Raw genomic sequence first — 26,867 nt, forward strand, 5'->3', positions numbered from 1 at the left:
CGGGGCGAAGCGGGTCCTTGCCGGAAAAAGCTCGCACGTGTCCAAGCGGGGGACGGTTCCTACGGGGTCGCGTGGCTTCTCCCTTTCGCCAGCTGAGGCCATGAGCTGCCCCGTCACCTGCGCTGCTTGGGTTCCTCGCGGCGTCGCCAAGGAGACGCCCGACAAGGTGAGCGTGGAAGCGGCAAGCGGCTTTCCTTCCTGGCACCAGCTGCCTCTGAGCGTCTCTCTCGTTAGTCCGAAGCGGCAGCGGTGCAGCCACTTACAGGGCTACCAATGCAACGAGGGAGCTTTATCAGTGCTCAGGCAGGAAAATGGTCGAGAGAGAGAGAGAGAGAGGGCGAAGCCAGTTCTCGTCTGCAGTTTGTAACAGCAGCAGCGCTGTGGAATTTTTCAGCGCAGATCCTGCACGAGTCTGTTCAGTAATAAGACCGTCGAGCTAAGTAGGGCTTACTCCCAGGTGCGTGTGTTTGTATTGGGAGCTTAAGTAGGCTTGGGCGTGTTGGAAAGGGTGTTGGATGGCAGCAAAGACCGTACGAATAGAGAAGCCATTTCTCCTGTCTCCTGGAAAATATAAAAGGCAACATTTATTAGGATCTGCTTCTTGGATTGTAGTGCCCTCCCGGTGAGACATGTCCTGATTAATACATTGTGGTATATATTATTATACAATGTTTATATCCTGCCTTTCATTCTAAAGTTTATAATGTGACTTAGAACAACTTCTGTTTTCATGTAAAATCAATCTAAAACCCAGCAACCTGTTGCCTCTTTTTCTTTTGCCCCTAATGGAGCCATGTTGCTACTTTTACCATTTTTGCCCCTTTTCTTTTGTGTAACATCCCTCACCCACCAAGCCTTGGCCCAGTATTTACTTGTAGCATTCAGCAGCCTTCTTGATTTTGCCTGAGGATTGCTGATGGAGCCTTATTGGAGAAGTCTCTAGTCATAATGAAAAGTTGCATAGAATGTGGATATCTGTTACTTTGGGACACTCCAATTCCAGCTTGTCCACCCAGTGCCTCTCATTGTTGAAAATATTGTTCTAAGGTTACTGCACAGCTGTTCCATGGTGTTATTGATGATCAGTTTCCATTTGTTTTCACTGGCTTATTTGATTGGGCTGAATAAAAGCATACTTTTTAAAAAGTCAAGGATGCTACTGTCTGCTAGACTGTGTTGATAGAACTTCTTTACAAACCTATTCAAATGTCCTTTTAAAGAAAAACTACCTGACATGAATTAAATTGTAATTCTGTATTCTGTGCATCCACTTTGCAGGTTCATCTTGAAACAGATGAATTGAAACGCTTGGTCTCTGAAGCCAAAGAGAGACTGCAGTAAGTCTTTGTAATATTGAAGCAGAAATTAGGGGAAAGTTAATATATTGTAGGCCATATCTACGTGAAGGTTTAATTTGTTGCAAAACCCCTGGTGTTTTTAATCCTAGACAGGTTAATCTAGGAACTCAGCTGGATTTGTAAAGAAAACGCGTTTTATATGTGTTGTATATATGATATAACACTGTGACATCAGGTGACGCTGTGGAGTCCTGTCTTTCCCTACCAGATTTTCCTATATGAGTTTGTAATACGTTTAACTGAATCGCTGCTTTGATGTGCCTAGATAAACTGTAAATTTACTGCATTCCAGCACCTGTCAGGTGGACAGGTTAACAGAGTGAGTTGAATAAGAACGTAATAAGAGCTTGCTGGATCAGACCAGTGACCCAGCTAATCCAGTATCCTGTTCTCACTGTGGCCAACCAGATGCCGGTGAGAAACCTACAAGCAGCAACTGAGCACATGAACCTTCTTCCCTGCTGTGGTCTCCAGAAACTGGTATTCAGAAGCATTGCTGCTTCCAGCTGTGGAGGCAGAACATAGCCTTCAGGGCTGGTAGCCATTGATATCTTATTCTACATGAATGGTGAAGAAGCATAGAATTGTATAAGCAAGAATATAAAAGAAAACCATTTCTTGTGTATTTTTAGGTTTGTTCTCTGTTACACCTTTGCTTGCACATGTTCAAAAGACATAATAATTTTAAAAGATTATTGCTCATGTGTTACATTTTTGTACTTGATTTGCGCAGAACATCTCTCAGCCCAGGATAGGAAAATAATACTGTCTTCTGCATCTTCAGGAGTAAACCTGCCAAGAGCAAGGATATGAATGTTAACTTTCACATCCCTGCTTTGTAACTTTTTTGGTCCATAGAGGAAGCAAAACATTTGAAAATAGTATGGGAGGGGAATAAAATAAAGCTACACAAGCTGAGCATGCCACTGTGTATAAGGTCATAGTGAACCTATGAACTTGAGTGATGAGGTGGCTTATATGGAGGGTATTTGGTTCAGTTTAGGTGCACACAGGTTCCCTCATGTTAGGAGAAGAGTAAAAGCTGCAGCTTTGGCACTGCGATGTGTGGCCTGTTCATTTCTGTCATTAAGGTGGTTGCTGCTGTTACTCAGTACTAATACACCAGTGAACCTCAAGGAAGCAGGTGTGAGACTTACAACTGAATCCTTTCCATATGAATGCTTACTTGGGAGAGCATTGCACTGAGTTCAATGCGATTTGCTCCACAAGAAGTGTGTTTAAGACTTGCAGAGTCAGTGGCAAAGAAGTGATATGGAATTGTGTGTTAGTGATTAAGAACTAAGTTGTAACATTCAGTTGTGCAAAGTATGTTGTACTTTTTCTTACATAAAGAGATGCTAGTGATGATGATGATGAACAGGAAGAGGCTTCAGGAGGCACCATGGATGTTGCTGATGCTGAGGCAACTAGCTCAGCTCCCAACGATGAGGACCATGAAGAAAATGAAAAGCTGGATGACGATGAACTGGCAGAATATGACCTGGATAATTATGATGAGGAAGATGAAGGTAACATTAGACTTGTTTCTGTGTTTCCTACCATCCACCAGCAAATTCTTCAAAGATGTTGTAATATGTTTGCTCTGAGTATTGGAAGATAGATCACAAAGGGTCAATGTTGCAAAGGATAGAGTATAGAGTTGAAAACACCTCACAGGAATTAGTACTTTTTTAGGAAGTCAAGTGAAATGGATTTATACATTTTATGGGCAAGGAGCTTCATTTGAAGTGCCACTTGACTTTCATCTGTTTTTGATAATGCAAAGGAGGTTTGGGCTTCACAGGGTTTGGAAGATCAGAAAGGGCTTCGTGGACAGGATAATCTGCCTTGGGGAAGGATCCTCCAGTCCCAGGATTCAAAAACTAAGAATCTACCTGGGAATAAGGCACATTGAACTAAATGGGACTTATTTCTGAAGACATGTATAAGATTACATTTCAAAACTTGCAAGTTGAATGAATACCTTCACATGATTCGTATCTGGTTGGCTGCTGTGAGAAAACGGGTGGCTGGACTTGATTAACCTTTGCTCTGATCTAACAAAGCGCTTCTTATTATCCCAGGAGAGGACTCTTACCACTAAGCCTGTCAATTATTTAAACCCCGAGAGTGGAGGAAAACTTGATCCACCAAATCTTTTTTAAAAGCCATCACTCTTCCCCATTAGGACAGGATGTGGAAAATTTCTAATAAATGGTGAAAAAAAGCTACTGCAACTGAAGCACCAGAATAAAAATAACTAGGTATCCATTATCAATTTATTCGGTTTGGACTTGAACCCAGATGCTCTGTGCTCTAAACACTTTTTTTGTAGCTAGATGTCCCTGCAATAGGTGGATATTTTCTCTTCTTTACACTTAAATTGGTTCATAGTGAATATATTTCAGTGAATTTTCATTAAGCTCCAGCTTTTAAAACCTTGGGGTGAAGGAGAGCTGTGCTTTTTTTTTGCTAAAATGTTGTTTTTTAAAGGCAGACAGCTTTATGACAATTCAAATAGCATTTGATTGTTCCATCATAAAACCTTTTATGTTCTCTCTTGTGCTTCATTTTGACCAATAATTTTACTAAGGAAACTGTTGCTTGCTAAGGTTTCACTTTGATGTACGTTTGACTTTACTTAGCACAATCTGCCATGTGAAATTGTGGATATTCTTTTACAGGCACTGAGAGTCTTGGAAAGACCCTAGCAGGTCTCACAGTGTACGGAAGCAATGAAAATGATCCTTACGTCACTCTTAAAGATACAGTGAGTACTTTTGTTGAACAAAAGTGGAAGCAAAACCTTCTAAACTCCTCCTAGCTGTTTGATCTATTCACATCATGCAGTGGTACCCTTAGGGTTACAAGTGCATGTAGCCTGCATATTTGTGTATTGGGTTTTGTCTTACTTCATATGGTGTCTAGTTATTTAACCCACGTCCCTTGTTACAGAAATATTTAAATTTATAAAGAATTAGTTGAGTTTGTTCCTTCACTTATAAGTATAGCCTCATTTGGAACTCCTTACACTCAAGACCAGCTTTTTGAGGTGGCTGGTTTCTCACCCTCATTTGTATTCTGTGTTCAGGGTTCCTTAAATTGACCTCTGTTGATGGTTTTCTCTAAGTGTGAAGTTAGAGTGATGGTCTTCTGGTCCACTGTGACTTACTTTAATCTGACTGCATTTCCTGCTTAAAGTAAAGATACCCCTGACCGTTAGGTCCAGTCACGGGCGACTCTGGGGTTTGCGTGTTCATCTCGCTCTATAGGCTGAGGGACCAGGCATTTGTCCGCAGACAGCTTCTGGGTCATGTGGCCAGCATGACTAAGCCACTTCTGGCAAACCAGAGCAGCGCACAGAAACGCCGTTTACCTTCCCACCAGAGTGGTACCTATCCTATTTACCTACTTGCACTTGACATGCTTTTGAACTGCTAGGTGGACAGGAGCTGGGACTGAACAATGGGATCTCACCCCATTGTTGTGGCGGGGGGGTTTGAACTGACAACCTTCCGATCGGCAAGCCCTAGGCTCTGTGGTTTAGATCACCTGTGTCCCTTGCATTTCCTACTTATTTGGGTCTAAATCCCAGTGAAGTCAGTCAATCAGGAAATCCCACTAACCACGCATATTAAATTTATATACTGCTCTTCATCACATAATAAAAGCAAGGTAAACACACGCATGTGCATGCACACACAAAGAATCATATTTTTGTATGATTCTTTGACAGTTTTGTCTGAAGGCATTCTGCTTTATCCTCTGGGAGACTTGGGGTGAGGTGGATTATCTTGCTACTCTTTTTGTATGCTCTGTGGTGGTGCTGTTCTGAAATATGGGGAAGAGGAAGGGATGCCGTGGATGAAATGTAATGGTGCATCTTGACTTTATTATGATGAAATGCATATCTAATCTGTATATGTAGTAATTTTGTTAGGTATGTGATTATCACAACAATATTACTTGAGGTTTCAGTTTTGGGCACTGATATCCCAGTTCTTCCTGCTAATCTTCAAGCTCTTTCTGAATGCTTAGACTGCAATCCTAACCCCACTTACTTGGGAGTAAGGCCCATTGTATTCATTAGGACTTACATCTGAGAGAGCATGGTTAGGATTGCACCCTTATTTATCCCATCAGGTACAGTGCTATTTTTGAATGCTTATTGACCCCTATATTCATAGAAGCTTAAGCTGATATCCAAAGAATCAAGCCACTAATTTAGTGCCCAAAGCAATTTGTTCCCTTGGGCAGCAGTTCACTATCACATGGCAGCTGATTTTGAAACAGTGGGGAATTTCAAGAGTAAGTAGCTATGTGGAAGGGGAAGTGGGTGGAGGCATACTGGTCATTCCCAAGTGTTTGAACGCACCTAAAATAGCCTTTGATTCTGACCATTGTGTACAGCAGTGTTCTAACACTACTGAGCATTCTCTTTTAGGAGCAATATGAGCATGAAGACTTCATGATTAAGCCCAGTGACAACTTTGTCGTTTGTGGCAGAGTTGATAAGGACCACTGCAGTCTAGAAGTTCACGGTGGGTAAAGTCGCCTTGCTTTTAATACAGTGATAGCAAATATTTGGTTTATCTGTTATTACGGTCAACTGCTTCTTTCGCCTATTGATTTCCATCATTTGAAAACGAGTTAACTTCAGACATTGCCTTTTACAGTTGCAGCAGGGCTAGGGGACGTTTTTGGCTTGGTGGACCAGATCCGCATCTGTTCCCACCCTTGCGAGCTGACTTTGGCAGATGAGAATCGCCTAATGTCCTCATGAGTCAGGGTGGTTGATGGGTTGGAGTCTGCAGACCAACTGTCAGAGTCCAGCGAGAGAGGTGTTTCCTTGCAGCTCAGGATACTCTGATGTCCAAACCCATATGGCATAAACCACACAGTGGATCCATCTCTTCTTTGTAGCTGCAGTTGCCAGAGGAATCTTCCTTTGAGGAATCCTGGTCTAGGGCCACAACACGCCTGAGTTGTCATCTTTCGCCTTTGCTTGCACTATTGTTTGCCCAATGTGTTTCTTGTTTGGGGTGGTTAAACTTGCTAGATGCAGAAGTTAAACTGTTGTTGTTGACAACACAACTTTGTGTCTCGCTAATGACGCTAGGAGACTTTATCAGCAACTCTGCAATACATCAGTTTCCCCCGCCTCCTACAAGGGAATATAGAAAGAGGGAACTTGTCAGGCCACAGTGCATGCCTGTCAGGCTTGAGTTGTAAGTTGTGTGGGCCTGGCCTAAAGTAATTATACTGTGGGGCTGAAGGAAATGCTTTCACATACTTAACATTTGGTGTTTTCAGTACTTGATGCACACTGGCATAACTGCATGCTTGCTTCATATTCAAGGGTCTGCTTTGTTAACCAGTCTACTTTTTTTTTCTCCACAAGAGGTTATTATTATTATTATTATTATTATTATTATTATTATCTCTAAGCAACATACTTATGAAAGCTTTCCCAGCAGAATGGTCTCTGCCATGGGTGTCTCTCTTTCATTTGCTGCTGTTTTCTGTGTTTTTAGCTGTTATTTAAAGCTGTTTTTTATCATATTGTGTGTCACCTTGACATATGTGGAAGAAGTTTAAGATGATATTGACAAAAAGTATATAAATTGCAACATTTAATTCATACAGTTTATAACCATGAAGAGGACTCGTTTTACGTCCATCATGATATCCTCTTATCAGCATATCCTTTGAGTGCGGAATGGCTGAACTTTGATCCTAACCCAGAGGATTCTGCAGGTAAGTTAATTGCAAGATTTTTCTAAATTCCATTTGGTGCTTTTTGGATAGCAGTTTTGGCACATCCAGCCAGCACACTTTCCTGCCTCTTCCCTCCCTCCCAAAAAATCTTGTTTTAAAAGACTAATGGCTCAGGAATTGTATTTATTTCTTTATGCTTTTCTATACCATCCTTCACCATGCAGTCACCATGCGGTGTACAGCATATTAAACATACTGGAACATATTCTAAACCCAAGGGGAAAATATGAAGTAAATGCAACATAAAATAAAATAGAGGGTGCAATTTCAGATAGAGTATACAGCTCTTTACCTCCCAAAGCCTAGTGAAGGAGGTATATCTTCACCTTCCTTCTAAAGAGTACAATGCTGAGGTATGTTGCATCTTAATGGGGAGACAGTTCCATAGTTTAGAGCTGGTACTAAAAAGGCCCTATTATGCCCCCCTGTACTGCTGATATGGTCCCTCATTTTTTACCTTGTGCAAGCTGACAACTGCTACTTATTTTGTTCTGAGAATTTCTGATAATTATTCCAAGTAGCTTTTAAATGTGTGAATTTTCACCGTACATTTATATTGAGAAATGTGTGCTGGATTTGGATGTAGGCAACCTAGGTTCAGATTTCCAATTGCCTGTGAAGTTCGCTAAGTGTCTTTAGCAGATTATTGTATCTCTGAAGGCATGCAGAATACAAAGACAGTGATTAAAATCCCACTCTGTCTCACAGCATGTTTTAATTGAAATATATTATGACAATACTATAGGGCTGGGGAATATGTGTATGTTATATATGTGCATATTTGGTGGTATATAATATGTGTGTGTACCACAGAAAAATGAACAAGTATCTTTATTTTCAATGAGAAGTGGTTTATTTACTTAGACATTTATATCCTACTTACCTATGGCAAAATCAATCTCAAGACAGCGTACCAATAGACATCTAACAATATGACCTGATTTAAGAATTGCAATCCTACTGAGGTAGTTCCATGAGGAAATAGCAGACACCAGCAATGTGTTAAAAATGTGTAGGATTCATGAAGTAACTCCTGATTATCTTGGGTGTTCCTCCATCAGGGAATTATGTTGCCGTGGGCACAATGAGTCCTGTTATTGAAGTGTGGGACCTTGACGTAGTGGATAGTTTAGAGCCAGTCTTTTCCCTCGGAAGCAAGAAAGCAAAAACGAAGAAGAAGAAAGGGAAAAAGGTAAGTAAGCTGACTTTATTATCAATATCACAGTCAGTAGTAACTTTTTGGGATGAAGGCCAAAAGGAGCTGCTCACTTTCTGTGCTTACAGATTGCATTTTCAAACCATTGGATATATTTGTTATTTTCAGACCCGCCAGGCAGTGGTTTTGTTTCTTTTGGAAACTGTTTACAGATACCCAAGGGGGGGAGGAATTGATTGATCATGTTTGGAACTCAGTATTGGAGAATTGTCATAACTCATTAGGAGTGTCTCTGTGCATAGGTCTGAACAGAGAGAGGTAGCTTGGATTTAATTCAGAAGCGTTTGGGTGGGACTAGTTCCCAGTAGACTGTTCCCAGTGACAAAGATGAAAAGTGGGGATTGGGGGCACTGTGGTTGGAATCAGGCAGGGGCGGGCAGCATCTTGTGGGATCTTCAGCTAGTCCAAAAGTATTTCCTCGAGACATCTAGCCTCTCTTCTTTGAGCTTCAGTTTGTGAAGGGGCTTGTCAGCAGAAGGGCAGAATGGGGGAAGGAGACCGAGGATTTAGGTTGCAAGTTCTGCCCATAGAAAGAGACTGGCTGTATCTTGGGAAGGGCTGTAGCTCAGTAGTGGAGCATGTCGTATGTGCAGAAGGCCTAGCGTTCAATTCCTGGCACCTCCAGGTAGGACTGGGATAGACTCATGTCTGAATCCCTGCACAGCTGCGGCCATTCAGCATAGGCAACAGTGAACAAGATGGTGGACAACTGGTCTGACTTGGTTTAAGGCAGATTGCCATGTTCCTAAGTGGGGCAAGAGAATATAAACTGGAATTGCCTCAGAAGTTGTAGGAACTCTCTGGACCAGGGCTGCGTGTCTTGAAATGATTGGGCCTCGGTTATTCATGTTAATATCGGTGGGCCAGCACCGAGTAGGATCAGCACTGGCCACAACCCTGTGCTTTTTCCATGTTTGCTCCATGTAAAGGAGCATTGGAATTGGCTGCTTGAGCTTGCTTGCTTATTGAAGTAAATGTGGAAACTATAAAGGACTTCTTAATGTTTTTATATAAAGAATGCATCTAAAGAAGACCATCAAGAAGGGCATACTGATGCAGTGCTGGACCTTTCATGGAATAAACAACTCAGGTAAGTAAAAATTAGGGTAACATGGCGTAAAGATAACTTGTAGAAATATTTTTTTTGTTTGTATTCGCATACTTGTGCACAATTCTTCAATATCTGTTGTTATTGGAAATATGGTAGAAAATAGATTTCTGCCCTCGCTGTGCCATAGATATTTAAGGGAAAAATTAATCTATGTGGGAAAGAGAGATTTGCACCAATTTCTGGTGTAGATATGTATTTTAAACTTCTATATTTCTCTGGGGCTCCATTTTAAGTCCTTTTCAGATATTAGGTCTAGTCCTCTGTGTGTAAAAGGCCACATGGGGGGTGATGGGCAGACTCTGCAGATCCGCAGTGCCCATGTGCTAAGGCATGTACAAGCCTGTGCTTGCAGATGTACATTTGAATGTAGAGGTAGTACCTGCTGCCACCTCCTGTGTGTGTGTCAGATTAGATGTCTAAACAAGCCTTTTGTGTTTCTTTTTGCTAGGAGTTCACCGGCAACTTTAATTGCTTTAGTTTTTTTAGTGTCTCCACTCTCCAGAGGTTCCCATTCCAATCTGACAGTCTGGCTTATTAGGAGTCATGGTTATTAGTTGCTCCAGGACAATTGCAGCAGATGGCTTTTTAGTCAGCAAACCGCAGGTCCTTGCCCTTTTAATATTCTAGCTGTTGGCTGTGAGACTAGGTAGTGTTGGGTAAGTAGTTGAAACCTCTGCCAGGTAGGCAGCAGCAGCAGGCTGGTCGTCTTCCTCCTTAGCACCAGCTTGCCCCTGGAATCTCCTACCTTTTGTGGAGGTTAATTAAATAGTTTAGGAAACAGAACTACATTACCCATTAAGATAGGATGCTGGGATCAAGAAGCAAATTGCAGCCTTTGCCAATCTTTGTTTACCTTTGTAATGCAGTGAACACACCTTTCAAATACTAATGTAAGCTATTAAAAATGCATACGCATTTCAGTGGCTGGAATGACTGCTTAAAACGATATGCACCCGTTTTTTGTATTTAGGCAGCGCTGTTTTGTATCTCTGAGCCTACAGCAGAGTTGAAAAGAGACCAAAATGGGTATGGAGTGGGTCTACACTTGGGCCACTGGGCCTTCACTTTGTTCATATGAATCCACACACCTCTTTCCTTCAGATCTGTGTTGGCGAGTGCATCAGCTGACCACTCCATAATTCTTTGGGATATGTCGAGGGGCACACCAGCAGCAACGCTTTCTCTTCACACAGACAAGGTATGTTGACGATTCCGGAACCATCGACTGTAGTATTTCTGCAACAACAAAAGAAATGTGTGGCGCATTTAAAGTCGAGCTAAAGGCATAAACTGCCATGGACTTGGTAACCCATTTCTCCCCCCCCCCCCCCAGTGTTAACTTTTTACTAGAAAACAGCAAAGAGAGCGCCCACCAGCCATTTGGCTTCATGGAAAATTTGTGTGACCGCTTTACTGGTAACTAGCTTAATCAGCTTCTCACTGCTTTGCTGGCAGTACATTTAGCACCTGTGTGGCAAATGAGAGTTTATTAAGGCCCCCAGCACAGAGGAGGTTTTACCTGCTGCATTATTTCAGTCTTGTAGTTCTTAAGGACAGGAGCCTGCCTGAAAAAGCAGTTAGAACTCTGGGTGTATATCAAAAGCAAGCTCTGGTGGTGTATTCCTGCTCTTCTCCCTTCTGGGAGCTGGTAAGATGAATAGTGCCTTTCCAGGCACATTGTTAATAGCAGAGCCTTCCAGGTGTAAGCAAGATAATGGTAGAAAGGTTTTTATAAGCACTTAATGTAATTGAAGGGACACGTTTATTCCTTTGAGTTTTCATTAGTTCTTGATTTAGATGAAAAAAGAAATAACAGGTTAGAAGAGGTATGGAACATGAGGCACTAGTCAAGCAAGGTTTTATGAGAGAAATGTTGTCTGCCAGTTGTAAAACTGAAATGAAACAGATTTTGAAAGAGTTGTTTTTGTAAAAATAATCAGATTTGAATGTCAGCAGCCAAACATGAAGATGGAAAAAAGCAGCTTTGGGTTCAAAACCTCAAATTCACACTTTGGTCACACCACTTCTAACAAGAGTGATCAAATCCAAAGGTGGCTGGAGCTCATTCCTTTAATAATGGCTGTGTAGATAGGGGTGTTTCAGCAGGTGCTCTTGTCTTAATGTTGCTGCAAGGATGAAAAACCGCCCCTACTGCCATTTTCTGTTCTGCTGTTTAAAATCACAGCAGGCCTGCCATCCCTTGCCTCTGGTAACGCTAAGTGCAAATACCACTGAGGTTTTAGCAGTATACAAAATAACTTAAGTTTCACAACCAAAATATAACACAAAGGAAAATGCCTCTTAATTTTGGGTTTCACCTTTAGCTACAATTTTCTTAGAAGGGCAGGTGATGGCAGCTCCTTGATAGAAATTGAGGTCAACTACCAAATTTGATTAATCAGGTGAAACACCATCAGGATGTCTAGACTGCAGAGAGATGAGTGCTGTAGGAATGCCTGCTTGCTACTGTCAGAAACTGTAAATAATAAAAGTAAATAAAATTCTTGGCCAGGCACCAGGACTCTCCATTTTCTTTCTCCAACATCCGCAACTTTGATCCAATATTTATTTTGCATGCTAAGGAATGGATCTATTTTGTTTAAAGGTAGCAGGTAACCAGATTTCCAGAAACCTGGCTGTTTGTAGAAAAATTCCATGTATCAGGAATTACACACAATGAGATCATATACAGTATATTTCAGTTGAACTGTGTTTCTCAAATCTAATGTTCTTTGCAGGTGCAGACACTGCAGTTTCATCCTTTTGAAACACAGACTCTCGTCTCTGGTTCTTACGACAAGTAAGGAAGGGCATGTTATACTTTCCCTGCTCTACTTGTACAGTGTAGGAGTTGCATGTTTGTAACAGGAGTACAGAAATCATAATGTGTCACTAAAATCACTTTTTGCTTCAGCGTAGGGTTTGGCTTATTCTTTTGTTAACCTTATGTTGTCTGATACACTGGTTTGGTTACACTTCCTTCCTCGGTGATCTCTGAACGGTAGTGTTCAGTCTGATTTTCTTACTGTTTCAACCTCTGGGGTATGCTATGCTTTTCTCCATTACTTAACCTAGAATTAAAGAGATTTTGAAAATTTTGGCACGGGTGTGGAGGGAGAAGGTTGAACAAAAACTCTCCGCATTTAATCAAATAAAAGAACTTGATACCCTGCTTGAGTCAATGCTCTGATTCTGCTTTCCAGATCAGCAATTTTGTATGACTGCAGAAGTCCACAGGATAACCATCGAACCTGGCGCTTCAGTGGGCAGGTTGAAAGAGTGACTTGGAATCATTTTTCCCCTCACCACTTCTTGGCAAGTACAAGGTTCCCTGTTACCTTTTTCTGCCTTGTGTTTTCCCCTCTATTTATGTATTTACACCTCACCTAATGAAGGTCCTTGAGGCTATTTTTAACATACAGAATAAATGGACAGCAAATACTAAATTGGAACATAATGCCACCCACAAAAATTAAACTAATCAGCAGGCTTGAGGTCTGCTATCTATTGCTGTTCCACTGTACCTGCTACCAACAGGCTCTGCCAAAAACAAACTTCCACCAAGGGTGATGGGCCAGACACAGTCCCCAATTTCTCCCAGAGACCGTGACGAGTCCTTACTGCCGCAGATGCTGCTCATCCGCACCCCTCTTTTGCTTCTGGGTATGGCTTGTGTGAGGCCTGATGGCATCATTTGTGGGGCTGAGCTTGACCCACGCATTTCCAGATATTGTCGTGTTGATTCCTTCTGCTTTTTAACAGTGCTTGGAACTGTTTTCTCTAGGCCAGCACAGAAGATGGATTTGTCTACTGTCTGGATGCTCGTTCACATAAACCAGTATTTACAATGAAAGCTCATAACGAAGAAGTATCTGGTAAATTTTCTGTTTCTGCCCCAAACAAATGCTAGGTCTCATTTCTATATACAGTATATCCAATATAAACCGGGATGGGGGTTAGTTATCCTGTATAGACATGCCTGAGACAAACACATACTTGCCATTGTGCAGTGTATAAGAGATGACAGATGAAATAGGAAATCTAAGATACCTTGTTTTTACCAGAGGAAGGGGAAGCAGTGATTGTTTGGTTGGTATTGCTAACCAATGACTTTGAGAGTCCTCAGTGTGTGCCCTTAACTTGAAAAGGAGAGAAGGGTGTGTGTTCAAGACAGTAATGCTCTTATTGGGTCCCAAACTCCAATGTTTTTTATTGGGTCAGTAGGTCCTCTGGCAAATATCCAGCCCTTGCCAACCTCTAGGCCTGCCCTTGTTATAATTTTAGCTCACTGTGATTTCTTTTTAAAAAGTGGTACAGTAGAAATGTATGCTTGTGTTTTGCAGGACTACAGTTAAGCAGCCAGATTAAAGGATGTCTTGTGACAGCATCTGCAGACAAATATGTGAAAATTTGGGACATATTGGGAGATAAACCTAGTTTGGTTCATTCCAGGGACATGAAAATGGTAATTTCAATCTTTCTAAAATAAAATAACCAGTCTTCTCTTTTTAGGATTGTCTGGCATATGGTCATTCAAATGAACCAGGTGCAGATCAGTCTTAAGAATTATCTAATGTATCAAGAGTTTCAGAGTTTTAATTATTGCACACTCAGAACACCCGTGGAAGATTTGGAAGTGGGTGTAGAATAAAATATCAAATAAAATATCAAATAAGTAGTACACGTCCACCCAAAAAGGATTGTAAAACAAATGCTAGTATTATATAAAGCACATGTATTAAATATGAACATTCAAAATACTGAAAGATCAGTAACTGCATTTAGTGGAGAATACGTTGGCCGCAGGGCAATGTGTCCAAAGATTATGCAAGTTGTAGTCCAGCAGCCTCTGGAAGCCTATAGGTTCCTCATTCCTCCTTTCAACTATTGATACTATGATTCCTATGCAAAGTTTTATACACTAGCTTGAGACTGGATATGTAGCAGGAACCTGTAGCAGCACCTGTCCATATTAAGCATACATTCTCAGTTCTCTCTTAGGAAAGGTAGGTAGCTGAGTTTCCAGGGGATCATAAATTATGCTTTTTTTTTTTTTTTGCCCACAGGGTGTCCTCTTCTGTGCAGCATCTTGCCCAGACTTACCATTTGTTTATGCCTTTGGAGGAGAGAAACAAGGATTACGTGTTTGGGACATAAGCACAATTTCTGCAGGTGAGATTGTTGGTTTTATCTGCATTTAGTTCTAGTTAGCATGTTCAATCCAGAAAATAGGGTATAAAATGTCAGAGAAATGATCAACTTAGCATCCCCTGCCATCTATTACCAGACAGCACAGAGATTACGCCAGCTGCTCCCAAGTGTGGTAGAGAATACTCCCAAGGCTTCCTGAATTTCTTTTGTAAATGAGGGAAGGGATTGCCAAAGGTGTACTGCATCTGTGGATGTCATTGCATTATTTCCTGGTTTAAAAGAAGTGTGCAACAAACACATTAAGATGGCTTGCAAGGCCAGAATGTATGTAGTAGTACTAACAGAACTACTTTTCTTATTTGTGTTACAGTGAATGAAGTGTTTGGAAACCGACAGAGGCTGGTAGTTGCCGCATCAAGTTCTGAAGCAAAAAATTCTGCTAGTGGCTGCAGCAGTGATCCAGATGCTGTAATGGAACCGTGATCTGGTATTACATTTTGCACTGTATAATATAAAGTGAATATTGATACCATGACTGTGCCAAAATGATTTATCTACACCTTGGAGGATATTGGGCCAATCTAATCTTACAATCTGTTAATGTAAAAGCTTGAGCTGCCCATATAAGCTTTTCTCTCTAATGAGAAGCGAACAGAAAGGGAAATTACACAAAAAACTGGCCTCAGCACGTGGTTTTCATGCAGTGTATTCATTCTTTAGGAAGTGAATATTTTAAAGTATGTATCTAACTTCATCAAGAAGTCCTTAAGTGGTTCTAGGGGGGAAGAAAAGATTCCTACATGAGCAGAAAAGGTTTGACGAAAAGAATGGTAATTAATGCATGCGTTAAAAAGCAGTGTTTTAATTTTTCCATAAGGAAACAGATTTTAAATGAATCTTCATTCCATAAATATATTAGCAGCAGAACTCCCCAAAATACATGGTTATTAGTAACCATACAGGTATACCATATGGCACTATATACAGCAAATTGCTGGCTCATGCTAAAACCAAATCTGCATTATAAGCATGCTTTCCTGTATTGATCCCATACTGTATATTAACAGTCTCATCTGCAAATACTAGTTGTCTTAACACATGGGCAATTCATTGGTGTACAATGAATATTGATTTAAGTTCATATTGAGCCCAAACTAATGTATACATCACTTGGGGTGGGGGAGTAGTCAGGGCACTGTTCTGCTGTGATGGCATACAAATCAAATTTATTAACTGTAAATGAGGGTATCTGCTCTTGTTCCAAGCAGCTGACTAGAATACAGAGGAAATCTGCCAGTTTTTCTTAAGTCATGCATTGCACTTCAACCAAATCACCAGTAGCAGTTTCCACACTTGAAGTGGATAGCTGATAAGTTTGTTTTTACCCTTTTTGGAAACCTCTGAGTGCATACGCCATTTTCATAAGGGGGTGAGACCTGGTCCTTGCCCAGAAATTCACTGTAGTGTAATAAACATGATTTTAGGAAGTCGAGTCGATTTATATTTTAAGTCCTCCATTTCTTATTTGTGGCAAGAGAGTGCGTCATTTGTCACATACATGTTTGTATTAAGCCTACAGGTGTCACTCCTTACAGAGTTTATCAATTCCTCTTCCTCTGAAGAATCATCCTCGTCATCTTCCTGGGCTGAGAGACTGGAGGTTGGTCCTTTACAGATTTTTAGGTGACGAGTGAGATGATATTTTGTTAAATAAGCCTTGGAGCATTTTTCACAGACATAGTCCCGCTTCCCTTCATGAGAATTTAAGTGTTTCTTTAGATGGTTTGTCCTCAAGAACAGCTTCTCACATTGGGGACATTTAAGTTGGCGTTCTCTAAACAAGGAAGAAAATAAGCATTTGTAATTATGATTGAATATCTATTTTAAAAAAAACAGCACTTATTGATCTGGTTTCCATGTCACCAGTTGAGCTAAGCTGTGGTTTAAAGTAGGGCTGGGTGATAGCAGATTTTAAACACAGCAATACACAGTGATAGTGAAACAAGCGGCTGCATTGGCCCCAGCCCTGCGAGGCACCAGGGTGAAACTGCCGCTCTCTTAACAAAGGAGCTGAGATGGTTTCACCCTAGCACCTCATGGGGCTGGGGAGGAAGCAGCTTGTTCCCAGCACTGGGAACAGGCTGCCCCCCCCCCCCCGGCTCCTAGCCTGAACTGCCTTCTGCAGGGGCGGGTAGGAGCAGTTTAATGGAGCCCCCACAGGGCCAGAGTTGGGGCTTTAAACTGCTCTGCTGAGGAGCAGTTTAAAGAAGCCAGGGATGAACAAGCTGTATTGGCCTGGTGGTACAGCTCGCTTCTCCCTCTGCCACCAGTGGCATATTTAAATTTCTTCATTAAGAGGCGCCTGGATGCCTGCCTCTCAGCGGAGAACTCTTAAGATAGCTCCACCTCCAGCCTGCACAAGCGGAGTGGAGGCTTTGTTAGAATTCTCCTCTCACCCATGCAAAGGCAGGTCTGTGCGCTTGCCTCAACCACCTCTGCCTTGGCACAGGTGGGCTACCTCTTTCTCCCAGGAGAAGTGGTAGCCCACCTGTGCAAAGGCAGCCTTGTGAACAGAGCCTGAGAGGCTTTGTGCACTTGGCTGCCGTTGCCTGGGAGTAAAGACACAGCACTATTGAACAATCACACTCCCTCTGTTCTGTGCAGAGGAGAGCTGCGTAAGAGACAACACCAGCATTTCTGTGGAAAATCTGGTGTTCTAAATTATCTTTCCCCTGCAAGTTACCTACTGGGTATGTGTGAGCACATGCTGTTTGAGATCCTGCCGTCGCATGAACAGTTTGTCACAGTAATCACACTTGAGGTTTTTCTCCCCGGTATGGATAACCATGTGAGACTCCAGGTGGGCCTTCTGAGTAAAGGACTTTTCACAGAGAGCACAGCGATAATTCTTCTGACCTGGAATTGGTTAAACAAAGGCTATAAGACCATTTTACACTGCTCCTTCTACCTAATTATATGAACACTTAAAAACCTAAGCCAGCACCCATTTTGATTATGTGGGGCATGTTCACATGCCAGGGAGTATGTATCCCTGAGCTCTCCTCAAATTTTACTACCGACAGGACACTGCATCATCCTACACCCAGTGTGATCCATCACAATGCCACACAACAGTCCTTCCCATCATAATATAAGAGTCTGGCTGAAAAATGTTTCAAATCTGGCTAAAGGCTAAAAACAGAGCATTTAGTCAAATATGTATTGAACAGAAATGGTAAACTGGGATAGAAGGATCTACAGAAAAGGCATGCAAGCAGGATAATAAAGCAGGGCTCTGGGGCACAGTATGCAACAGCTGGAACTTTGCATACAATGCTCATTTCTAGTGAAAGAGGCTTGGTAGGAAGGAGGAGACCCTGCAGCCCACAGATGCTGCCAAATACATTGGACTTTCTGACAAGGCAAAAAAGAATGCTAATAAAAAAATTAACCAAGTCACTCAGAAACAAATTTACAGTTTCTTTCACAGAAATAAAAAACTATATTGAGAGCTCATACTGAGTTTGTCTGTGGAAATTTGTCCACAGCAATACAGTTCATTAACAACCCAGGCAACTCAAGTCTCACGTTATCAACTCCAGAACTTTAAGGTCTTCACTTACCTGTGTGTATTTTGAGGTGTGTACGGAGATTGCTAGGGTCACTAAACGCTTTGCTACAGAAATCACACTTGTGTGGCTTCATGCCCATGTGCCCCATGAAGTGAACATGAAGCTTAGAAGGTGAGATGAAAGCTTGAGGACACATGGAGCACTTCCACTTTCTCTCCTTACTGTGGCCTGGTCCATGGTTGCTGCTGTGGCCCTGGCTGGGGAAGTGGCTGTGGATGTGACTACTCAGGTGGGCCTTGAATTCTGTGTAGGAAGCACATTCTTTTCCACAGTGACAAGTGTGCACATCAGGATGCTCAGGAACACCTTTAACGCAAAAACAAGATCTCAGAGTTTCAAGCACCACAGCTCTCGTATACTTGCAAGCTTGGCTCTGCTTAAAGGTGACTGGTCTTTATTCAGTGCATTTTGCAGGAACAAAAGACAAGAAAACCATCCTGACTAAAAAGAAGGCACAGAAAAAGTTACAAACTTGTAGCTTTGTGCAAATAAATGGTCAGATAGCGCTGTAAAGCCAATAATGTGCAAATTGGGCATTACAGAGTTTCTGTTCCTTGGTAACTGATGTTGCACAAGCTTCAAAGCTCATAACTGAGCTTCCCAGCCTGCAAAATAACCCAGCTTGGCAAACATTTTGTAAAATACCTAGAATTAGAATTCCACATTCTGGACATGAATAAAATTAACAATATGGAGCTAAATCCATTCAAGCATAGCTCTGATAAGAGGCAAACTGAACACAAGTGGATGCTTTCTAAAGGATACATTGAATTAAGTTCATCAAACTGCTTACCAATCTGTCTGGCATAATCTCGACTATAGTAAAATAGAAGCTCATGCTCTGGAGGGATATCACGTGAGGTGCAGAAGTAAATCTTTCCATCATGAGGATAAGCCACCAGATTTTGTTCTTCCCGATTCCTGTTATATGCAGAGAGGAAACCAATTTAAATGTGACATAGTATTTATTCTATCAATATTTCTGGAATGTTTAACATTCTTAGTACAAGCTAATTCAAAACAGTAACTGACTACTTTTGTAGCTGTCAGAAAAAAAAAATTTCTTCTGGGTGAAGAAGTGGAGCTGTGGACCTTTCTGAAATTCAGCTTTGTAATACTACTCAATTCCATCCAGTGGTCACACAGTGGGTGACTTCCATTCCTGGAGCAGACAGCTTCTTTAGAACAGGGATGGGGAATGTGTCTCCTTTCAGATGTTGTTGGACTCCAACTCCCATCAGCTCTAGGCAGCATGACCAATAGTCACATTATTCCCTTGCAAGATTCAGATGTCACTGTTTTACTTTTAAGCTTTCCCAATGTCCACCTCTTGACTCTGGATCCTATGTCTTTGACACCCTGCATCCAAACTTACTGCAGCCCATTTCAGGAAAGTTTGCTGTGAATATGCACCAAAACCTTTGATCCTTTTTGCCACGAACAATACAGCCGGAAGCTTAGAAGTGGAGGTTAACTAGTTGTACAGTGGTACCTCCGGTTGCAGACGGAACCCGTTCCGGAGCACTGGTCAGATTCCGAGGTTTCCGCAACTGGAGGGACTGCTGCGCATGCGTGCAGTGAAACACTTCTGGGTTTGCCGTTCATGTTACCCAAAGGTAACGTAAGCCGAGGTTTAAGTGGGCCTAAAGAAGGGCAGAGCAATCCTATTGAGGAATGGGTGAAGAATCCATAGCAGAGCTACTGCACTACAGCCTATGCCCAGCTTCCAACTATGACCAAGGCAGGAGGGGAAGCTGTCTCTGTCCCCTTCCATTTGATCACAGTAGGAGGGTATTAACTAACCCAGCCCCAGAGCTCTCATATTTTTGGGACATGTCAGGGCAACAAATGGGCTTAGGATCTTGTAATATATAGTTACTGACTCACACCTGTGTGCATGAAAGGTGAACCTGAGCTGAAGTTGCCATTGTGGGTGTGTTAGTATTATTTTTATTATTATGATTTAAACCTTAGCGGGGAACCTATTTCAGTCTGAGGGCTGCATTTCTTTCTGGGGACCTGTGGTAGGTCAAGAGTAGGCAGAGCAGTGAATGTAAAATTCACCTTTCTACAGTAGGCTAGTTTCTATATACACACACAAACACACCCCTACCGCTATCCTCCATTTATATAAATGACATGGGAGTTCAAGTATACAATGTAGTCAAGAAAAATCACTCAAGGGTGAGAAGCAAGGCAAGTCGGGGATGTAGCTGGGGACAGTCCCAGGGACTAGACAGCAAGGCTTTGAGGGCCACATTTGGTCCCTAAGCCTAAAAGTTACATTGCTCTAAGTGCCCCAAATTCAGATAGTGTCTCAGAAGAACATGTGTCTCAAAAGCCAGAACAGCATTTTCAGTTGGGTCGAGAAATCATCTGATAACCAGTGTAGTTCTATGAGAACACGTATGGCTGGAACAAGTTTTTTTGAATTACACTTTTGAGTCCAAAATATTGGACTAAAGCAGGCATAGGCAAACTTGGCCCTCCAGATGTTTTCAGACTACAATTCCCATCATCCCTGACCACTGGTCCTGTTAGCTAGGGATGGTGGGAGTTGTAGTCCTAAAACATCTGGAGGGCCAAGTTTGCCTATGCCTGGACTAAAGAGTGCTATTTCAAGTAAAAATGGGGGCAGAGAAAAGAGAGATAGAATGATAAGGTTCTGATGCAATACATGGAGGAATGCATATCATACCAGTATGACTGTTCCACTAAGGTACCCAACCCTGTCTAAAGTGTATCGCTTTCTCACCTGGCTTTCCGCACAAACATCATCCAGTTACATTCATTTTCATCAGTTGTGATGATATAGAACTCCAGGACATTGTTGTGGTACATCTGATGAGAGAAAAGTAAGACAGACGTGCCAGTTGAAATGTTTGGAAAATCTTTCCACAGAGACTGTCGCTGCAGCAGCATGGATGAAATATTACAGCCAGGACTTTCCTGCAGCAAATATCTTAAGTGCTGGAAACAGTCTAAAAAGATGGGGTAAACTAAGCATGAAGACATCATCCTATGGACCATCCTTTATTAGAAAATAGCTTCATTTCTAGAAGCACATTCTCCCTCCCACCCCAATTTCCAAGACGCCATGATCTGAATCTTTGTAAGGCACTATGTGCTAGAGCTCCCTGACAGGGCTTCAGTTCACAAGGATGAAAGGAAAGAAGGACGAGGCAGCTACAAAGCCCATGGTGGTAAACTCAATTTTGTCTGCTGTGCAGACAAGCCTTAAACAGGTGTAGGGAACCTTTGGCCTTCCAGATGTTGCTGTACTAGAATTTCCTAGTCATTGGCCATGCTTGCTGGGACTGATGGGAGTTGTAGTTCAGCAACATTCGGAGAGCCAAAAGCTCCACACACCTTTCTTAAGAGAACATTATATTTCTTAAGAGAAGCATTATAGCTGGGGAAAAGGAAGGGCAAGTCTCTCAAGCACTTTTTCAAATCTGAAAATGGAGTATTATACATACAGATACCACTTAATTCAGGATAACCTGCCACTTTTCTCACCATACCCAATGTCATGTTGCCATTTTTTGTGCATGTGCGCAAAAGAAGACAAGGCAAACCCAAGTTGTCTTTTTTGCACAAGGTTCAATAATGAAGAGGAGGACATGACAACACAAACTGACCTTCCAAATATGATTGGCAGCTTTGTCTGTCCAATCTGCTACTTCCATGGAGTGGCTCTGCTGCCCAATGAGGGGTCCAAAGCAAGTTCGTACAGGAATAGTTTCTCTAGCCAACACACCTGCCAACAGGTTTAAAAACAACAATCCACTGATTACACCTAACAAATTCCAACACCACCACTGCAAAGATGTAATGTTGTATAGCACTCAGAGGACTACTGCTAAGCATCAGCCCATGAAAGCATCTACAAAATGAGATAGTCACAGGAACAACTACTATCACATAACACTCTTGGGAGTACGCTCAACTGTTAATCACTGCATCAATCTATTTTTCTTCTAATATCAAATCATTTACTTTCAGTCGAGTTGTGAAAGTGAGGTCCTGACCTCCTGCGCTCATTTATGTTTTGAAGGCACTTCCTGCAAAAATAGAAAATTTTTATTTCAGAAACTGCAGAAGCAGCTAGGAATATAGCAAGCATCTTAGGTTGCCAATTATTTGCACATTTAGATTAACTAGGTTCTCCATATTCTCCCCAGTTACTCCACTAAACATCTCTGTCCAGGCTGTTAATTCTCACTCCAAGAGAGTGATGCCTTAAGGCAGAGGGCTTTCAACAAAGGGCTTCCAAATGTACTGCTGTAGGAGAGAGAGGTCATACTATCAGTTCAAGAAGACAAACCCACCAGACCTGGATGGTGTGGCACATAAATTGAATGTAAGCTCTTAGAAGATACCCCAGGATCTTCTGAAAGCCATAAGAGACATACAACGGTTCTGTAACAGGTTAGTCATTGCAGAAAGTGTCTCCTGAAGATATAAAGTCTGAAAGTCATTGGCCTGAAGGCTTTCAAGCCCTTTATGAACATTGCAGCAACCATGTCATGGCAGTTTTAGACTCAAGCATCACTCCTCCCACTGACTTATCTTTGAGTTTAATTAAACCCTTGCAAAACAGAGATTAGGCCAAATAAAAGTTGCTACTTTAGCGGATCTGGAGCTGCATTTTCAAAAGCACAAGTAACTATAATGTCACAGGGCTTAAATGAAACATTTAAAGACATGGATACAAATACAACCAATAAGTTTTTATGAATGCCCAGGCCTAATTCCACTAACTGACTGAGTCAGAGTTTCATTGCCAAAGTTTATCTAGTGGCCATACCCAAGGAGGAAGATCCAAGACATGTTGATAACTGACAATACTGCCCACCTGAAGAGAAAAGGTGACAATCTCTATTAGTGTAAACTAATGTACCTTTGCAGACATAAAAAATACGCTACAGAGAATACTACCTATTAAGAATCTTGCATTGAGTGGGAGTGAAATGACTTGCTGCTAGACTCTTGATCTTCTAATTATCAACCCCTGCCTCCAGATCAACTACCTTTCTTAAGGAGCTGTGAGGCACTAAAATTTCATAGGGCTATATAACAGTTGCTGCAGCTAGGTTAACTGTTCTACATAAGAAAACGCAAACATGGTGGGGAAGCAGATGTTGTTAGGACCCCAACTCCCATCAGCCCCAGCCAGCATGGTCAAGAGTCACAGTTGATGGTAATCCAGCAACATCTCAAGGGCCAGTGTAGCCACCCCTGATCTAGGCAACAAGTCTCAACAATGTTATTGCTTTCCTCATTAATCACTTAATAATGAGAACTGGCACAATATAAAAATACCTCCCACCATTCTCTGACCACAAAACAGATATTCTAGTCTTTTACACCCATTTACAAATGAACTGCCCAGACCCAATTTCTTTCCAAATGCCACCTTTTAATTATCTTGTTTTCCACTATTACCATATGAGGTTTTATTCACTTGGGATTTCCTTTTCTCTCCCCAATCAACCATACCCCACCGCATAAAAATTTAGTTAACGGTATCCTTACCAACTTCGGCTCCCATGAGAGACTGGCGGATGACAAGCTGTTTCGGGAGAGAAAGCCTGGCTCGGCTCTCGATTGGGGTGTCTGAAACAAAGGTCACAGGCCCGTGATCTGGACAATCAGATGGGTAGGCCTTGTCACAGAGTGTGCACCCTGTAGTTGAGGGAGGACACAGAACATTGGGGATATTGTTACTGTAGCAAGTCAGGCAAGACGAGGGTGTCACAAATACAAAAAGTCAAGTTACAAATAGTTAACGCAAAGAGCCTGCAGTCTTCTTTTTCTAATCCTGCACATTTGTAAATACAGTAATGACTTGGCCAGCTCTTTGTGGAAATTAAAAATTGACTTCAAGTGACCAGGGCAGAAAATATTGCAGAAGTTGGGTTTGCTCCATTTTTAATTTATTTGAGGGAGGAAATGCACATCATTAACATACTGTAGGTCTGCATGGATAAGACCAATTTACACTAAATTAAAATGTGATGGAAAGACAGGTTCTTTATTCTGAGTAGCAGGTGGAGGTGAATTATTCCTATGTGCAGCAGGGATGGGAAAACACATGGAAGGGTGCTTACAAATAGACATAGTTTTAGTTAGAGGAAAGCCTGTTGTGGGAACATAGCCACTTAAAAGTCAAGACACACAAACTTGATCAAGTTTTTCTTCCAGTTTCTAGCCCAACAGCACTAACTGGCAAAAGGGTCCACCAAACAGGAAACCACTTTGTACCTTTCTTTGGGCAGAGCAGATTTTCAAGGGACCTACTTCTATTGTCTTCTATTCTGTTTCGATTTCAACTTTGCAAGATAATATTGCAACCTGCCCTGGGCCTTTATGGTGAAGTGTGGCTAAGAATGTCTCCAAATAAATATAAATAAGTGCTAAAAGATAACAAAACACCAAACAAACATGTAAGCAGGTAAAACACTTGGGACAATTAGAAAGCGGGGGGAGGGGCAAAGAACAATTGAGCTGCATTCACTTTAGAGCCTGTATGTATAGACGTGAGGGAATGAGCAGTGACAGTGGAACAACCCACACCCACTCCTGTGTCTAGGTATGTCTGTATGCACTATGAGCTGAAAAAAGTTGTTTTTTGCAATCTGGAAGGGAGAAATCAACTGGGCTGACAAAAAAGGAAAAAATGCACACCAAAGTGTTGGTTTCTTTAAATGACAGTTCTGTACAATGTAAGATTTAGCCCAGTTTTCCCCAACTTCTGTTAGATTTCTTTTATGGTTCAGCTGGACTCTGCCACCAGAAGTAAATACGTTTACTGCAAGAAACGTCCTACCTTGCAATGCAAAAAATTACCTAGGGACTGAGGCAAGCATACACTGACAAGCACTCACATATGGTAAACAAGGTAGCCATGTTCTCCTTGTTTGAATTGGAGTCCTCCATCTGCAGCGATGACGGCACAAAGGAAAGGTTGTCCGGGGAGACATCCACATGAGTTTGTCCCATGGCTACTTCCTGGCTTATGGAAGTCACAGGCTCCAAACTGAGACCCACTTCATGTAAGGAGACAGATTCCAGGGATGTGAGGTTGTGTGAGGTAGAAAGTGCCACACTCACAGAATTGCTGCTCATGGCCACCGCATGAATGGAGTCGCCAAGCGTCCTGTCAGATAGACCACTGACACGGCCTGCAATGTGGTCAGGCTCCATAACAACAGGAAGCTCCAAGCTGCTACCATGAATAGGGAGGACGCCATTATGACCTACAGTGTCCGTGGCTAAGCTGCTACCCACAGCATCCACAGCTAGAGGCTCATGACTATGGCTTCCATTTGCAATCTGTGAATGATCCCCAGCCACATCACCCATTGTAAGTTCCTCAGCCATCCTGTCAGTAGAGATTGGGCTGGTAACCCTCGAAACACTTTCCATGGAGATTGTGGTATCCAGAGCTACCTCATGGCTGTCGCTGGGATGCAAGCTTTGGGTGCTGTGTGTGTTCACTGAGCGGGAATCCATGGAGACAATGCCTGGTTCGAGACCCACCGTTCCATTGGGCTGGTAGGGATCTAGGCCTGAAGGGTTGTTGGAGACAGATAAAGCTGGATTACTATCAACATTTATATTGTTGGGGTGGATGTACTGAGGTGGAGGTCTGTCAGCTAAATAAGATAAAAGACCTGAGGAAGGGGAGAAAAGAAAAAGAGAGGGGAGAAAAAGAGAAGAGAAAGTGAGAAGAGGATCAGTGTGCAATAAAAAGTCAAGTTTCAAGTGGATGAACCTAACAGCAATCTATATGTACAAATAAAAATTGAACAGTTCTAAATCTCTAATAGCCAACATGGCGAATTCCAGATGTTTTGGACTTCAAACCCATCATCCCTGATCACTTGGCACCGTCTGCTGGGGCCCAATGGGAGTGTAGTCGAAACATGTGGAGGGCGCCATTTTGTCTACTCCTGTTCTAGAGGCTGTTGCTCTTTGAAGCCACCCTGAACTCCTTTGGGATGAAGGGCAATATATAAATTTTATAAATAAAAACCCCAAATCATGAAAAAGTTAAGACTCACAAACAGCAATTCTATGAAGTTCCAAGATTTCTCAAGCCATGAGAAAAAGAAAGCAAGACATATGACTACAATTCCGTGAAAAGCCTGCTTCTGTAAATGACTAATGGTTAAACATTTTTTTAAAAATGGGAGAGACTTACCAAGTTTTTAACCCTTTCCCTGAAATATATATCCTGCCATCTAACCCACAGGGGCTTTCAGGGCCAACATTATTACTCATTCCCCCTGCAAAAGGTTCTCCCATAAACCTTCCTGCAAAATAAAGACTTCAATCTCAACACATGTCTCCATCCAGCCGCAGTACTCACCAGGTAGAATGTGTCTGAAGTAGCTGCTCTCCAGGTGAGGGTATGGCGGTGGAGGTAGGGTATAGTTTCTCTCTGGTATTCCACACATCACTCCCCGATCCCCAATGCCCATTGGAAGCATCAGGGACAAAGCAGAGGGTAAGGAGGGCCCCAAATTTGGAATTGCAACTGGTAATCCTAGCAGAAACAAAATGCAAATTAAAATGCAATTATACTGCCAATAAATTAAGAAGAAGCATTGGGG

General features: G+C 42.0%; 2 protein-coding genes across 12 annotated transcripts in view; one reads left to right on the forward strand and one right to left on the reverse strand.

Moving 5' to 3' along the window:
- PWP1 (PWP1 homolog, endonuclein) lies at positions 1–16,224 on the forward strand. 3 transcript variants are annotated; one of them, XM_083700598.1, is made up of 16 exons: positions 1–166; positions 1,279–1,337; positions 2,712–2,887; positions 4,043–4,128; positions 5,803–5,899; positions 7,005–7,115; positions 8,198–8,328; positions 9,369–9,442; positions 10,565–10,661; positions 12,202–12,263; positions 12,667–12,778; positions 13,248–13,338; positions 13,807–13,928; positions 14,530–14,635; positions 14,985–15,101; positions 16,187–16,224. In XM_083700598.1, exons 1-15 carry the CDS (start codon positions 101–103, stop codon positions 15,095–15,097), a joined length of 1,503 nt encoding a protein of 500 aa, XP_083556724.1. In that variant the 5' UTR covers positions 1–100; the 3' UTR covers positions 15,098–15,101; positions 16,187–16,224. The 3 variants fall into 3 exon arrangements, with proteins under 3 accessions (XP_083556724.1, XP_083556723.1, XP_083556725.1); XM_083700597.1 differs by lacking the exon at positions 16,187–16,224 and having other exon boundaries at positions 14,985–16,101; XM_083700599.1 differs by lacking the exon at positions 16,187–16,224 and having other exon boundaries at positions 67–622; positions 14,985–16,101.
- PRDM4 (PR/SET domain 4) overlaps positions 15,457–26,867 on the reverse strand; it is a 17,065-nt gene continuing 5,654 nt past the window's right edge. For 4 of the 9 annotated variants that reach the window (XM_083700196.1, XM_083700197.1, XM_083700198.1 and 1 more), the window contains exons 3-12: positions 26,624–26,800; positions 25,137–25,925; positions 23,785–23,934; positions 23,057–23,104; positions 21,888–22,006; positions 21,002–21,087; positions 19,040–19,167; positions 18,238–18,552; positions 17,362–17,530; positions 15,457–16,448 (exon numbers count right to left, since the gene is read on the reverse strand). In XM_083700196.1, the coding sequence (XP_083556322.1) occupies positions 16,136–16,448; positions 17,362–17,530; positions 18,238–18,552; positions 19,040–19,167; positions 21,002–21,087; positions 21,888–22,006; positions 23,057–23,104; positions 23,785–23,934; positions 25,137–25,925; positions 26,624–26,800 (2,294 nt within the window). In that variant the 3' untranslated portion in view covers positions 15,457–16,135. The remainder of the gene's footprint in view (positions 16,449–17,361; positions 17,531–18,237; positions 18,553–19,039; positions 19,168–21,001; positions 21,088–21,887; positions 22,007–23,056; positions 23,105–23,784; positions 23,935–25,136; positions 25,926–26,623; positions 26,801–26,867) is intronic. The other 5 variants (XM_083700203.1, XM_083700202.1, XM_083700200.1 and 2 more) reach the window with 3 other exon arrangements.

Source organism: Podarcis gaigeae, assembly GCF_964106915.1.
Source record: "Podarcis gaigeae genome assembly, chromosome: 10".
In the NCBI taxonomy this organism is placed as follows: Eukaryota; Metazoa; Chordata; class Lepidosauria; order Squamata; family Lacertidae; genus Podarcis; species Podarcis gaigeae.